This window comes from Vulpes vulpes, chromosome 2, assembly GCF_048418805.1.
Source record: "Vulpes vulpes isolate BD-2025 chromosome 2, VulVul3, whole genome shotgun sequence".
NCBI lineage: Eukaryota > Metazoa > Chordata > Mammalia > Carnivora > Canidae > Vulpes > Vulpes vulpes.
In genome coordinates this window covers 63,707,748-63,724,451 of record NC_132781.1, presented here as the reverse complement: position 1 = coordinate 63,724,451, position 16,704 = coordinate 63,707,748, and the positions used below count along the sequence as shown (strand labels likewise).

The 16,704-nt window shown below is 36.6% G+C and overlaps 1 protein-coding gene across 16 annotated transcripts in view; it reads left to right on the top strand.

Annotated features, from left to right (window-relative positions):
• The window catches only part of SLC4A4 (solute carrier family 4 member 4), a 424,139-nt gene that overhangs the window by 372,034 nt on the left and 35,401 nt on the right, over positions 1–16,704 (top strand). For all 16 annotated transcript variants that reach the window (XM_072748813.1, XM_072748814.1, XM_072748806.1 and 13 more), the window contains 2 exons: positions 10,385–10,498; positions 12,462–12,623. In XM_072748813.1, the coding sequence (XP_072604914.1) occupies positions 10,385–10,498; positions 12,462–12,623 (276 nt within the window). The remainder of the gene's footprint in view (positions 1–10,384; positions 10,499–12,461; positions 12,624–16,704) is intronic.

Here is a 16,704-nt window from a genome sequence, read left to right as displayed (position 1 = left end):
TCTTAGGCTTATGTATTATGTTCAATTAAAACGTGTATGCTTAAACACAGTAAATTGGACAGTCCTTGATTACTGTGACAACAATCAAGCCAATTGTCACTACTTCCTCTCTCACACAAACAATTCACATGAAATCACTAAAATCTCAAAATGCTAATGCTGGATGACAGTGCCCTTGTCATACAAAATATCCTGTTTTCCTTTAGCCTGGCCAACCATTTCTCTCTTGCACTCTCATTTCTAAACATTTGTATGTTAGTCAATTAAGACTGTAAACTGCTGGAGAACTGCTTTACTTCTATATTATTCTTTACATCAATTAGCACAAGGCTGGACACAGACTAAGTAGTCCATACTGGATGACTAGTGGAGTGGAGTGAAGTAGGGATAAATGCTGCACTTGGTGGAAAAAGCACAGATGTGAGAACCTGGAGGCTGTAGATTGTAGTGCCAGCACTGCCATTAACTCACAGTGTGCCCTTTGATAGCTAACTGTGGACTTTCGTTACTACACCCATAAAATGAGTGCTCAGCTAGAAGACAATTAACATCCTTTTAAGCTCTAGTGTTGTGTAATGTTAAAGAGAGTTTGCTGACTCCATCTCCTAAATTAAATGAATTCTCCATTTTAAGCTAGAGCTTATAGCAATGAACAGGACTTACAAATTAAAAAAAAAATAATTATTATCTCCATCTTTATGCAGGTCTGATTTAGCACTGCTACCAGCCTCTCACTGTGGATGAGCCACAGTTGTTATATAGCAAATTCAACGTGTGGTTTTTCTTTCCACATTTGAACATTCCTGTATTCTTTATCTCAGCTAATAATATCACTTATCCTCCCAATCACCCAAATCAAAATCTCAAATCATATTCGGTCTATCAATCTATTCTCATCAGGAAACATTATACACTCAGATGGGGTGACTTGAGGGGTTTACTAAAAGCATTATTTATAGAAGTGCATTTAGGTTTAGGGGGCCCACAAGGGAGAGTGTAGTGTCCAGTGCTCATACTGTGGAGTTATTATTATCTATCCTTGGCCCAAAGGTGTTGCAAAGGGAGTGGTTTGCTGGAACCCAGAAGAGTCTCAACCAAAGGGTGAAAAACACTGTCCTGGCAACTGCAGTAACCTTGGGCTGAGGGATGTAGCTAGCCTGAGGCAGCCTCCCAGCTATGGGAATAAATACTTTGATCTCTCTTTTCCTTCTGATGGCCTTCCCAGGCTACTCCAGGCTAAACCCAGCTAGAGAGCAAGAGAACCTACTGCAAACCACACAGTCCGTCTCCCAAGGCAGAGAGCCTGGTGACAAGGAGTTCAAAATAGATCTGGTGTGACAAAAGATGATACTCATTGCAATTGCCTAAGTTTTGTTTCGTTTTGTTTTTTAAACAAATTAAACTGGTCATGGTCCCCTCGGTTATCCTGCTCTAGTCTCTTTCCCTTATACTTAGACTTCTATTCCCCTAGTTTAGCCAGTCATTACCTTGGCCAAGACCAGGGTCAGTTATCCATTCTTCTCTCCCTTAGGAAGCTAGTTGTAATCCATCAGTGTGAGCACTTAAGGCAAAAGAGTTTGTTATCCTGTGTCTATCAGGAAGTTAATTTGTATATTGGGCACATCTAGAGAACCCTAATGCTGAGGGGAACATGAATGGAATACCAGTACTTCATTGCCTGTCTTCTTTGTGCTCTACATTCTTTTTAGAGGGGTGTATCAGACTGTTACCCCATACAGTTACTCGTCTGCTACATCAGCCTCAAGTCTTTAGTCAAAGGCTTTTGGCATCAGAGCTTTCTGTAGGAGCATCACAGCATCATCTGTGATCTTCTGTGGCAGATGGCTGGCTCAGGGTGTGGACATGAAATGTTCTTCCAGAGTGCCATACCAATGAGTGATCATATGCATGCAACAGAGATGCCATCTCTGTATATGTGCTGGCAAAATGAAAGCAGTGGCTTAGAGCAGAATTGTGATTAGTAGTAGTAGAACTCATAAAGCCATATATCCTCTGAATTGGGCAAAATTTATTGATACTTTGATAGTCAAATATGGTATGGCTGGCTGATATACATATTTGGTATGAAAATGTCTCTCTTAAGGAACTACTTAATTTCCTCTTTTCCCTGCATTAGAATAAGTAACAGTTTTGACCCTCACATGAATTGATGTAATAGTAAGATTTTTTTTTTTTTCCGAGAGGGGAGAGAAATAGAGGAGGGGCAGAAGGAGAGGAAGAGAGAGAATCTAAAGCAGGCTCCATGCCCTGCCGAGGTGGAGTTTAATCCATGACCTTGAGATCATGGCTGAGCTGAAATCAAGAGTCAGACACTTAACTGACTGAACTACCCAGGCGCCCCAAGATTCTTTTTCAATATGCCTCCTGATTGTTATTGTCAGTTAAATAAATACCAGATAACATCAATAGCTGTGACACTTTCTACACTTTATTTAGATGACACTTGAGCAGAATGTTCTTTGATGTCCTTTAAAAAAAAAAAAACAGTATCCTATAATTAGTATATTCATTCCATATTGAAAAAATATTGTGACCCTAATGTGTGCTTGATACAATACTGGGTGGTAGGGGTACAAAGACCGGTAATTCATAAACCTGGCCCCTAGTAGGAACTAAATATATATTGTTGAATAAGTTAGATTTCTGGGTTTTCAAATGTGTGTGACTCATTTTGATCCTTCTGCTCCATTCATGCTTACTATCTTCTGTGGAATCACACTTTGGTGCTTTCCTGTCACCTAAGTAAATTGATGGTGGTCTTTGAGGAACTGGCTATATGAATAAGAAAAAAGTATAGGGCTTCAGGAATTTTAGTGGAAATATAATGAGCATTATAGTTGGGTGATACATTTAGTCTTCATCCGTGTGGAACACAGACTAGAATTCCACAATTTACTATATTTTTGACTCCATGACTTTTAGTTGACATTTTGGCCTGTGACCATTCTATTAAAGTTAGATGTTTTTAGTTGATAAAGAAAACCTTTATAAGAATCAGGTGACATCCTTTCTGTTTTCTTTTTCTCCCAGAAACTCTCTTGATGAATGCTAAAAACTTTCAAACTAAAACAAATAATATATCCAAAAATTAGTAAATAATAGGCATGTATTCTCTGTCCCATTCTAGTGTTAGTAATACTGGGTGACATTTGGCTGGCTTTTGCAGAAACAACAGACCACATCATGCCATTGAAGCTCATTCAGAAAATGACTTTGTTGATAGTGAAAGGGAATCAGATTTTCAAATTCTTGTGTTATTTTGTACCAAGGAAAGTGATTTTCGAAGTCAAATTTGTTTAATCCAAAATTGATTTTCATATGTTTTTCTTAAGAGTGACAAGGGGATATTTGATTATAAGTACAACTCAACCTCTTAAACTTTTAAGAAAGATATAAATACTTCAATTCTTATAGATATATGACCAAAAAGGCAGTCAACCTGAATTGAGCCCTAAGAAAAATAAGTCTGGGAGCACAGATCTGCCCAGTGTTTTGTGAGTGCTTAAACGGTGGCACAGAAGCAATCTGTGGACAATAATTTTGATCTTGGTACTTTGTTGGTCCTAAACACTTTCACCTTACTTGCCCATCATAGAAAAGTCACCAGCATTGAAATCCACTCATTAACACAAAATGGTCTCCTACTCAATTTTCAAATAGTCTTATTTATATATGTGACTTAATTCTTTTTAAAATTTAATTTTTGTATCTTAGTATTATTATAAAACCAATTTTTAATTCCTAGAACTTTTTTTTAGAGATAATTTATTTATTTTAGAGATAGCACAGGTATTCAGTGGGGTGGGGGTAGGGGAGAGCCAGAGGGAGAGGGAGAACAAGAATCTCAAGCAGGCTCCCCATGGAGTGTGGATCCTGAGCCAAGGCTCAGTCCCAGGACTCTGAGACCATGACCTGAGCTGAAGTCAAGAGTCAGATGCTTAATTGACTGAGCCACCCAGGCACCCCGGCACTCTTTATTATAATATTTTCTGTGGGGATATGTCAAGAAGACCCTATTTGAGGGCAAAGAAATTTTGATAATTGAGTCTTAGTCATTGCATTTCCATGTTGGGCCTTTGAATACCATCTAGTCCAATACTGCCTCTTATTTCTGACAAGTGGTCATCTGTGGGCTGCTTGAATGCTTCCTAGGACAGGAACTCCTATCTCTGAGGGCATTCCTGATAGATACACAAATCTTCTCTGCCACACCCTCTGTCCATGGAGTCTGCCTTTGCCCTCAGAGGCTCCACAGAACAAGTTTGTCTTTCTTGCCTGTGACAGATTTCACATATTTGAAAACAGTTTTCCCCACAACTTCTCAAGGGCTACCATTGTTTTTAATGCAGTGTGTTTTCTGGAATCCTATTCCTCTGGTACCCATTTCTGGATCAGCTCCAGATTTTCACTATCTACTTAGAATATAATGTCCAGATTGAGACACAGTATGTCCCATGTAATTTGATCATTTGCTTCTGGCACACACTTACTAGGTTTGTTTTGCTGTTGTTCTGCTGCTCAGTTTTGAAGCAGGATGCAGGAAGAGGCCCGAGTGGGCTGAAGTCTCACTAGCATTCCTGCTGAACCACTTTGTAGGCCTACACCCCTCTGTTCCATGCTTGGAAAAACAATTTTTTTAAAGGTAGACTTCCATCGGGAAGCTCTAAGAACCGCCCAGAGGAAGTGCCCAATCCAATTCCCTTCTTTGTTCCCCAAATCTCTGACTCTAGAATTCACAGCATTAAAATCCTGGAGTCTAAATCAGACTTTCCTTTTATTGAATTCTAACTATAGTGGGCATTATTGACTCAAAGTACAGTGTATTATGATTGCTACACTGATATCAGTGCTTATTTCTTTTTTAGTGCTATGCTTTGGCTCCTGGGGGGGGGGGGATCAAATTTCAAAATTCTCATAGTATTTTGTACTTTTTCATGATTGCCAAAAGGCACATATTCGTCTGGTATACATATTTGTCTGATATACTTTTTCTCATCTACATTAAATGCTTTTTTTACACTGTTTAGTGGTTTCCAAGCACCACCATCGTGAGAGGAATTGACATCATGAACTAATACTTATTGAGAACCCACAGGGTGCCTGCTGCTGTACTTATCTCTGTAACAGCTCCATCCATTGAGAGCAGCTCTGCAGGCTCACAGCCTGTTAATTTAGGAGCAGCTGCAGCCCTCACAAAGTGAAAACCAAATGTCTTCTGGGGCTTCAGAGAAACCAAATTCATTTTTTCCCCCTGCAAATTAACTAGTTTCTCCCTGCTGGTGTCTTCATAATTATGACTCTCTTAATAATTAATAAGTACCATCCTTCATGAAGAGTATGTTTATAGTAGATTTATTAGGTTGTTTTTGCCCCAGAACAAGAGAACAGTGTATGGTTATTTGAATTTCTCTTCCCATCCATGTAATATCTTCTTTGCTTTGATAGTTTAAATATTTAAGGTTATTTCTTATTGTTTCTTATTTGATTAGTTGAGAAATTTTATAATTAATTATGCAGAGGACAGAAATATTTTTCTTCTTTTCATTTTTATAATTAAAAAATGGTAAACAAAAATAAAAGAGCTTGGGGCACCTGGGTGGCTCAGTCGGTTAAGTGTCTGCCTTCAGATCAGGTCATGATCTCGGATCCTGGGATTGAGCCCCACATCGGCCTCCCTGCAGGGAGCCTGCTTCTTCCTCTCCCTCTGCCTGCCACTCCCCCTGCTTGTGCTCTCTCTCTGACAAATAAATAAATAAAATCTATTTAAATAAATAAATAAATAAATAAGCTCAAAACCAGTCTGATATAAAAGGATTTTAGTTGAAACACACTTTTTTTTTGCCTTATTCATGAATGGAGATAGGAATTGTCTTACATTTTAGCACATCTGTGTATCATTAAAAAAACAAAAAAAATTTTTTTAATAGCAAGCCCTTGCTATATATGAATTGTCTTAATTTAGTTTAACTTAGATTGTCATAGTTTATATTCCTAGGATATTGAAGTTGGACCTTGGAGGGACTTAGTATTTGACTGGAGGGACAGCCACAAATTATATCTGTCCAAGGTAGATTTGAAGCCCTCGAATCCACAGGATTGTGTATGAAATCTTGTGAAAACCGGTTTCTCACGAAAACCTTGGCACTTCTAATCATTAGCAATAAGAGCTAGAAAGGAATTAAGAACTATGAGTTTCTAATTTCATTTCTTTATATATTGGCACAAAAAAGGTTGTTGTTTTAGAGTTTTTGCAAGAGCTTAAGTTTGATGAAAATGGAAAGTAAAATAAACAAAAAACATGAAGGGGAATTCATGTTTGTTTTTTTTTTTCCTAAATGTGCTTGGAAATGTGAGAATGACCTCAAGAGAGTGATTCTTATCTCCTTAAAGTTAAAGCTCTTGTTCACAGGTCCTAGAGTGTATCTAGTAAAAGCTGTATTTACTCAGCACTTGACATTTTTAGGGCACTTTATAGTTCTACTGTCAGTTTTCCCTCGTTCAAATTAAAGTTTAATTTTAGTATAAGGTAAGACCTGAACAATCTTCTAAAATAGCACCCTGACATGCTTTCTCCAATTAGAAGATTTGGAGTTGAATACAAAAGTAGCCTGGGAAAAATCAATTTCCTTACTATGAAGTTTAAACTGGACCCAGTGTCTTAGAAATGCATGTCTGATGATAAACACTCTCCAGGAGTGATTTCTGCTGTACCTGAACTGTACTGTACAATTTAAGGGAAAGGAAGGGGAAATAGAAGTGAATATTTTATATGGAACATATCACCCTGGCTGTGATTTTTAATGAGGTTAGGCAATATTATTAATAAGGTAGCTTTTTTCCCTACAAATTTTAAGAAATGTAATCCTGAATCATATTAATAGTTGTCTTTTTAGCTACTTTTATACTCATGATATAATAGTATCATATTTGATAAGAATACCATTGCTGAGGGTTTCTTCCAAATATATAATATTTTGCCCACATATGTATTTGGATATATTTCTTCCATATATATTACATGCATCAATTTAGGAAACTAATAACTAAACTAAAAGATAATCTATTTATATTAGTTTCCTATGGCTCCTATATCAAATTACTATAAATATGATGGCTTAACACAACACAAATTTATTGTCTTAAGATCTGGAGGACAGAAGACTGAAATGGGTCTCAATGTGCTAAAGTCAGGGTGTTGACGGGGCTGTGTCCTTTCTGAAGGCTCTGGTAAAGAATGCATACCCTTGCCTTTTTCAGCCTGTAAAGGCGACCTGCATTTCTTGGCCTGTGGCCCCTTTCTCCATCTTCAAAGCCAGAAATGGCCAGTTGAGTCTTTCTCACAGTGCATCACTCTGTCACTGACTCTTCTGCCTCCCCCTTTATTTTTGAGAATCCCGGTGATTACATTGGAGCTACCAAAATCATTTTGGATCATTTCCCCAATCCCAAGGTCATTTGATTAGCAGGTTTAATTGTGTGTGTGATCTAATTCTCTCTAGCCATGCAACATTACATACTCATAGATTCCGGGAAGCAGAACCTATACATTCTTGGGGAGGGCATTATTTTGCCTATCACATTATGTGACCTAAATTTTAACATGATTATACTCAATTACCCTGACAATGGACTGAAGGGGGCAAGTACAGAATCAGAAAGATGAGATAAGAAGCAGGAAACCACAGAAGATAAAATGGTGTCTTAGACAAGGGAGCAGTGGAGGTGGTGAGAAGTGATAGCATCCTGAGTACATTTTGAAGGTAATTTGCTGACCTATTAGATGTAGGATATGACAAAAAGAGAAGAGTTATGCGGGTAGTTAAAAGTTTTTGGCCTAAGAAATAGGAAAAAGTAAGTTGCCATTAACTAAGAGCAGTAATTAGAGCTTCAATGTTCAGTTTATGGAAAGCTAAGAATGCCTCTTCTCCTAACTAAAGAAGCAACATGTCCCAGGTGTCTGGTAGTGGTTCCAGTCATACAGGTCTATTCCCTAGTGGGGCTAGGGGTACACGCCCCCTGGGGCTCCCTGCCTAGGAATTAAAGATTGGATTCATTTGCTACTCCCTACTTCAATTCTGTTTATGAGGAAAAGGAGAAGCACTGTCCTTTAAATAGCCATCTCCCCTCCACTCCTTTGAACAACTTCTAGTGTATCTAAATTGTCAATAAATTGGATTTGCTGGATAAAAACTGGAGAAGATGAAAAAAAAAAGAAATAACTTATTTTTTGCCTTTGCAAAAAGACCGCTGGTCTTCCAGTGATTTGTAACCTACTGGACCAGAAAGAATATATTCATCAACCTGTGTCATATGGCCATCTTTGCCAGACCATCCTGAACTGCCTGTGTCAACACTTAACTAACACAAAACTTAAGAGATGGGAGTTTCCTCTAGTACTGAGCCCTGGGAAACATCCTTTTCCTGCAGGGATTCCAGATACTTCCAACCAAAATTAGTTGAGTGGCAGTTCCATATTATTACTGGGCTTTTATATCTTGTTTCTTGGAATTGATGATTCCTTCTAAAGACCTCCTGATGGTAGATTATTTAGTTATTCCAGTGGTTTCTGCAGCCAAAGAGGCCTCATGGAACTTGAAATAACAACGGTTAACATACATTAGGAGAGTTTATTATGTTCCAGATGTTATGTTAAGCACTTTCGTGGCTTATCTTATTTAATTCTTATAACAAACTGATGAGATTGTAGGGATTATTTTGGCTACATTTTGCAGATGGAGTAATTGAAGCTAAGAAAGCGTAGATATTTACAGATAGGAAATAAATGTGTTAGAGTTCCAACCCAGGTCACCTGACTATAGAAACTGTGCTCCTAACCACTGTACTCTATTTTTCTCTCCAGATTGATCCCTGCCATCTTTTTGTGCTTGACATTATTGTATGATTGGTATTCACTTGCCCTTAACATAGCCCATAGATGGCTTTCTGTTTCTTTGTGTCTACTTCTCAAGAGAGCTAAACCTAACAGAACCCAGCCCTTCAAAAGGGAAAGGAACTCCTAGCCAAAAGGCCATCTCTCATCTTTCATCTTGCTGCTAGTTAGGACCCAAGGCTCCTGGCCCTGGTCTAGAACAGAGCATGGTCCTGGCCTTGAGCATGCCCAGTCCTTGCCCAGTCCTTGGGCAGTCCTCCCACTTCTCAGTTCTGTTCCTGCTGAACATCTAACTGCAATCTTCCCCGTGCTACAGAGCTGTGTAACCACTCAGCCTCCCCCTGATCTCGCTCCATCTAGCAGTACCAGAGTGCTGACTGCTTGCCTTGAGGAAACTGGATAACTGCAGAATCCACCTTGATTGGTTTAGAAGCAGGTGTTTTTGAGTATGTGACATTCATGAAGACACGGTTTGTGTCCATGTTGTTCACTGTGGTATCTCTAGTGCCAGTCAAAGTAAAGGCATTGAGGAAATTCTTGTTGAGTGATCACATTATGTGCCACCATATGTACATACTTACGGGGTAGCAGGCGTCTGTGCTCTAGCAGTGCTCCGAGGCCATTGTCAATGCCACTGGATACTGCAGAGGAGCCACCAACAGTCTCAGGCTCCCCTACTGACTCTAAAATGACCATTCTTGACTCACTCCATGGGAAAGGTTTGGGGTCAATGCTATATCCCATAAGCCTCAGCCCTTGTCCTGATCAGAGGTAGATACTTAGAAAGCTTCAAGTTTGTCAACTAATGGCAACCGTGTTTAAGAAGCGGTAGAGAGGAGTTGCCCCACCTACAGGAAACTTTAAGCACTAGCTAGCCTACAGTGAAAAATATTTTCTTTGATAAAGGTAGTGATATCATATTTCTGTCTTCATCACTTCATGTTTCTCTGAGGTCTTGAGTCCACTCAGTCACCTAGAACTTGGAAGCACTTTCCTGCTAGATTCTCAGTGTTTTCAGGTTACTTTATGCAGTTATCTTGCCCTGTACACACAGTGCTATTTCTCAAATAATATAAATCTGTATTTTTTGTGTAGATTTTCACAATATGCCTTGAGACTTCATGCTTATCTAGATACCCTCTATGTTGCACACAGGAAGAGTGTACAGTATTTTAGGAATATATTATTTATGATTCCCCTCTCCTGCCTACACACACACACACACACACACACACACACACACACACACTGATTTGTTCTGTGGGATTAGATTCTTTCTGGTCAGAAGAAAATGTGATGCAAAAACAATTTGAAAATAATCTCTGTGCAATGTGACACCTCCTTTAATATGCTTGGTGATGCTGTTACTGTAGACTGCTAACAAACACAGAATTCTTTGTGTTCATTTCCAACACAGGCAAATATATTAATCCAGTGCTAAACAGTCCTTGGTTTCCTTTTTTATTTTTTCAGGCAAGAAAACTGATCAGTGATTTTGCCATTATCTTGTCCATCCTCATCTTTTGTGTAATAGATGCTCTGGTAGGTGTGGATACTCCAAAACTAATTGTGCCAAGCGAGTTCAAGGTAGGTGAAAGTCTATTTTCGGTCATACCTTGGACTCTGTAGCTTTCTTTCCTTTCCCCTGTTGTAGTTTGTTGTATGTTTTTGAATTAGTTTCGTGTGATTATCTGTTTTTTTTTATCTCAGAAGTGGTCCTTTGCTAGGTCCATCTATATGCTTTGTCTATTTCTTCACTAAAAGGCCTGATTAGGATCCACTGCAAGGTTCACATTATATTAATTTTTATTGAAAATACAAATTCTGCATTATATTTTTAGAGTATTTAAGATGAGCCAAGTATTTTCATATAACTTCTCACCTTGATCCATGTAATAATTCTAGGATGTAACATAACTATCATCACCTCGATTTTATGTTGATGTTGGAATTCATAAAGATTAAGGAAAATGCTCAAGATTATATTACTAATTCAGTGCTCTCTTCCTGCTACCAAACCACCTGCCATACACACAGATGTTTGTATGTAATGTGCATTTGGATTATTACAAAGAAGATCTAAGAATTATTCATTTTATAAATCTGTTAGTATGTGCAGGCCTTAATGGATAAAATTTACATTCCAGTCATTGATACATCTCTCTCCCTAATTTTTTTTTATGTTTTTCCCTTATTTTGTAGAACACTCCTAGCCTCTCTTTCCCCATCACTGGGGCCATATAGTTGCTAAGAAAAGTTGAACTAACTACAGTTTTAGCTTAATAACTACTTCATGAGGAAGGGATATCTGTGATGTAGCAAACAGATTATCTCTGCCATCACATATTCATTTAAGAATACAAAGATAAGTTTTCAATCATTCAATAATTAGTTCACTTAAGTTAATATCAATTGAATGCTTGCTTTGAGTTAGGCCCTTTAGGGGGGATTTGAAAGGCACTGATGAATAAGAGGAAGTTCCTTCCCTTCCAAGTTCTCAACCTGATAATGGTAGTAAAATGAGGATAGATACAGTGATGTAGTTATGAGCAGAGGGAGACGGAAGACAAATATCTTCGGAGAAGTGAGACTTTCTTTGTTTTTAAATGTATTTTTTTTTTAATTTTTATTTATTTATGATAGTCACAGAGAGAGAGAGAGGCAGAGACAAAGGCGGAGGGAGAAGCAGGCTCCATGCACCGGGAGCCTGATATGGGATTCGATCCCGGGTCTCCAGGATCGCGCCCTGGGCCAAAGGCAGGCGCCAAACCGCTGCGCCACCCAGGGATCCCAAAGTGAGACTTTCTTGATAGTAAATGTAGAGAATATAGTTCATAGTATTCTGTTTTAGTTCATTTGCATTATTTAACATTAGGAAAAGGAAAGAAAAATGTTTATTTCTGTAGTAGAGGTGTGATCTGACCAAGGTTAGATGGAGAACTGGAAAAATAATCATATTTTTCATTTTTGGTAGTATTTCTGAGTATTTAACCAGTTATTCTGGCTCATTTTTTATATGAACAAGAAAGACTAGAGTTTTTAAGCAAGCTCATGTATAACATATAAAAATATTTGTCACTTTTTCTATATTATGTGAAACGATTACAATTTGGCAGTTGTAGAAGCAACATCAGTATAACTGCAAAAATTCATGGACAAAATTCACTGTCACTTTGTAATTTCTTGCCTGTGTCCTTACTATTATATTTGGGTTTTTCTTATGGCTGCCTCTTAACTTAAATCTCTGTTTTTCCTCTTAAGTCCTTATCTTAGATCATCCTAACTGCACAATATGGCATTTACCTGTTTCCCCTCAGCCTCTATTCATACCCTCCTTCGTTTAAAATACTGCCGTAAGAATAACCACCTTTAGGAAGTTTTTGGTAACTGATCTTCATTTAACCTATCAGGGAGACCGTTTCTGTTTCTGGCTATGTTGGCTCTCCAGAAATAAAATTGTCTCTCTCCCGTTGAGTTTTCAGCAAATAGTATGTACTAACATACTGTTTTGTATTAACATGTTTTGAAAATATTCTCTCTCCTCTTCAAGCCAACAAGTCCAAACCGAGGCTGGTTCGTCCCACCATTTGGAGGAAACCCCTGGTGGGTGTACCTTGCAGCTGCTATCCCTGCCTTGTTGGTCACTATTCTGATTTTCATGGACCAGCAAATCACAGCTGTGATCGTAAACAGGAAAGAACATAAACTCAAGGTAAATGGTCAAGATGGTGGTTATCATTGCCTTTGATTTTCTTTGCAGTACTTGAAAATACTAATTTATTCAAAACCAAGACCTTTTTGTTGAGAGTTAGATTCTAGCTAATGTTCTTTATGACATGGCAGGGTCACAGAGCACTTTGTGTTGACATGGGTCCTTGGTGTAACACTTTAGGAAGACCTCATTTAAATCTGAAAAAGTTGAAATCCTGTTTCCTTCACCACCAAATAGAGCTATATAAACTGTTTCCCAATCAGCCTCTCTCATTCTATTTCTGATTTTAATATGCTACCTGTCGCTAATGAAGACAATAACAATTTTTCTGACACTATTGAGATAAAAACAAATGTATATTTGTTTTTAATCTCTTGACTTGTTGAGCTACAGTAATAGATTTTCTGCTGTTGAACCAACCTTGCAACCTGGTAGGATAGAGTTCCTTTTATACATAGCTTTTATATATGTATAATAATTATTGCATAATTATTATTATAATGTATAATATATAGTATATTGTTATATATATATGTATCTAGTCCGACTTTTGCATCTCTAACATTGGCTCTCGATTTTCTTTCTTACTGTGTCCCTGTCTGATTTTGGTATGAGGAATATATTATCCTTATAAAATGAGCTGGGAAGCATTTCTTCTATTCCACTTCTATTCCATTCTCTGAAATAGAATATAACCTTCTCTTTATCTTGTGTAACATGCCAATTATCTTTTCTTTGAATGATCAAACATGCTTGTAAAACTATCTGGGCTGAGTAGTTTTTGGATGGAACTTGTAAAACTGATGATCAAAATGTTCTAATGGTTATAAAACATTCATAATTTCTATTTTTCTATCTTAGAAACTTATACTTTTCTATATTTTATTCCATTTTCCTAGTATTTTCAAATTTATTAATATGTTGTTTATAGTATTTTGTTATTTTCCTAATATGAATCTGTTATTTTCCCTTTAAATTCCTAATGTTGTTGACTTGTGCTTTTTATCTTCCTTGATCAATCTAGCCTGAAGTCTGTTCATTTTATTAGGCTTTTTTCAAAGAAGCAGTTTTTTACTACCGTCGATTTTTTTGTACTATCTCATTGTTTTCTGTTAATATTTCCTTATTTGTTTTGAAGCCATGTTAAGTATCTCCACACTTGAATTTAGTTTATCTTTTCAGTGAATTGAACATTTTATGTGACTCTCTTTGTTTCTAGTAATACTTTATGCCTTAAAGCTTATTTTATTTTGTTCTAATAAAACTAAGGTAACTTAATTTTCACTTATCTGATACATATTTTTCTATTCTTTTACTTTCAGTATACCTTTTGTCTTGTGTCTCCTTGTAAATCACACAGAGGATCCATCTTTACAGTCTTTTCTCTTAACTAAAATATTTAATCCAAATGGATAGTGGCGGCTAATAGATTCGGATTAATTTTTACCACATTATTTTTGTTTTCTACCTGCCTAACTTTCCCTGTGTTTGTTCTTTTTTATTCTCCTTTCTTGCCCTCTTTTAGGGTGATACTATTTTAATTTTTGTTGTCTTCATTCTAACTTGTTTTCTGTTAATTTGGAAGTTACATACTTTATCTTCTCTTAGTGATTATGTTGTATATTTTAATATCCGTATTCAAGTTCTGAAGTTAGCATGTTTATCTTTCTGCTGAAAATGCTATGGCTAAAGAATGCTTTAATGTCGATATTCCTTTCTGAGTCATATGTTATCATTGCCCAGATTTGATTGCTACCTGGATTTTAAAATACAATTAGATGTGGTCACTGTTTTTAGAATTATATACAAGTTTTACCATTTTCTTTTCTTTTCTTTTTTCTTTTCTTTTCTTTTCTTTTTTCTTTCTCTTTCTTTCTTTCTTTCTTTCTTTCTTTCTTTCTTTCTTTCTTTTCTTTTCTTTTCTTTCTTTCTTCCTTTCTTTCCATTTCAGCCTTTTGTTTTGGAATATTTTTCTTTAGAATACATTATTTCCCTTAAACAGTTCTTATTCACTAGGCTTAAAATTTTTTTCTGTACTGATCTTTGGGTGGTGCATGATCTCATTTATGTTTGTCTAAAAATGTTTTTGTTCACCCTCATTCTTGAGAGGCAGATTCTCTGGATATATAATGGTAGATTGAAAGCTCTTTTTTTTTTTCAGCATGTAAACGCTATTTTCCAATATTTTTCCATTATTTCTGACTCATAAAAGTGAACTGTCAATATAATTTTCATTCTTTTATAAGTAATCATTCTTGTCTTTTGGATGCTTTTATTATCTTCTCTTTGGTCTTTATTCTGAAGTTTTACTATAACTTGTATCAGCATAGATTTCTTTTTATTATATTTTGGATAATTGGGTTTCTAGTCTTTTATTAATTATTAGATTTTATCAGTATTCCACAATTTTATCAAGTCTGACTCTTTCAATTTCTAGTACACTCTTACAGAATTCTGAATAGAAATTTTATTGTATATCCTCATCTTGTGCTCCATTTCTATTAATCTGCTTTTGGTTTTGGGATTTTTATTTTTGCTTTTGTTTTACATTTCCTGTCTTTTGGTGCCTGTGTTATATTTTGGGTAATTTCTTCAGATCTTTCTCCTTATTAAATTCTTTCTTCTGTTGTTTCTATTCTACCAACAAACCAGCTGATGAATTTTTCCTTTCAAGAATTATACTTTCTCATATTTAGAAGTTCTTTTGTTCTTTTCCAAATCTTCCTGTTCAGTTTTGATAGTTCTGAACTTCTTTATTATTTTTCCATACACTCTTTTATCTATCTTTTATACATTTACTGTCTTTGCAGGTTGGATTTTGAACCTTTTTTCTTGGCTGACTCTTACTTCTGGTGTCTGTCTTCCTTGTGTATTTTTTTTTTTTAAGAGAAAAAGTTATGAGCTAATCTTCCTGTGCAAATGCTTCAAAGCTTTCCAGAGAAGTTTATTTGCTGGGAGGTATAGGAGAGTCCAACCAGCCAAGGAACACTTTACTTTTATTTATTCCTATAAAAATATTTCACTGTGGAAAATTTTAAATGTATATAGCTCCAGATGTTTATCACCCAACTCTAACAATTATCAACTCATGGCTAGTCTTCTGTCCTTTAAATCCCCATCTTCTTTATAATACTTTAAAGTGTAGACAGCATTTCATATTATCCATAACCTTTAGAGTATGTACTTCTAAAGAGAAGATCTGGGTTTTAAAAATTTGTTTATTTTAGAGAGAGAGTGTGAGAGAGCGTGGGGGCAAGGGCAGAGGGAAAAGGAGAGACAGAATCTTTAAGCAGACTCCGCACTGAGTGGGGAGCCCAATACAAGGCTTCATGGCAAGACCCTGAGATCGTGACCTGAGCTGAGATCAAGAGTCATCTGCTCAACCTACTGAGCCATCCTGGTGCCCCAAGATAAGCTCTGTTTTTAAAAGCATGACCACAACACCACTATCAGTCTGAAAGAAGTTAATATAATTCTTTAATATCAACTATCCAGTCAATACATTAATTTACAAATGTGTTGTAGATATAATAAAGTTTAAAAATAAAATTTATTTGATTAAATCAGGATCAAAATTCATTTCAAATATATTCTTAAATCTTTCATAAACTTTTAGTCCATAGGCTTTTCTCCCCTTACCCTTCCTCAGTCAATCTGTTTGGTTTCCCTAGTGATTTATTTGTTGAAGACAACCAGTTTATTTTTCAGTTTATCTTTTGCCATGTCACAAGCCACCTGAAAACTTAGTGAAAACAATTCATTACCATCTCTTACATTTCTTTGGGTTGACAGGGTTCAAATGGATAATTCTTGCTTTAAATCTCTCCTGAATTTGTAGTAGTGTCATCTGAAGAATTGACTGGGCTGATTATCCAGGACAGCTTCTTTATTCATTCCCATGTCACACATACTTAGTACTTTGATATTCCTTGATGTGTCTATATGGATTAGCCTTCTTGCAGCATGGAAATCCTGAGCTATTTGTAGTTAGTACAGGGAAACTGACTTTCCAGAATTAAGAGGGAAAGATGCAAGGCCATATCATGGTTACACCTGCAACTGGCACAGCCAATTCTTTTGC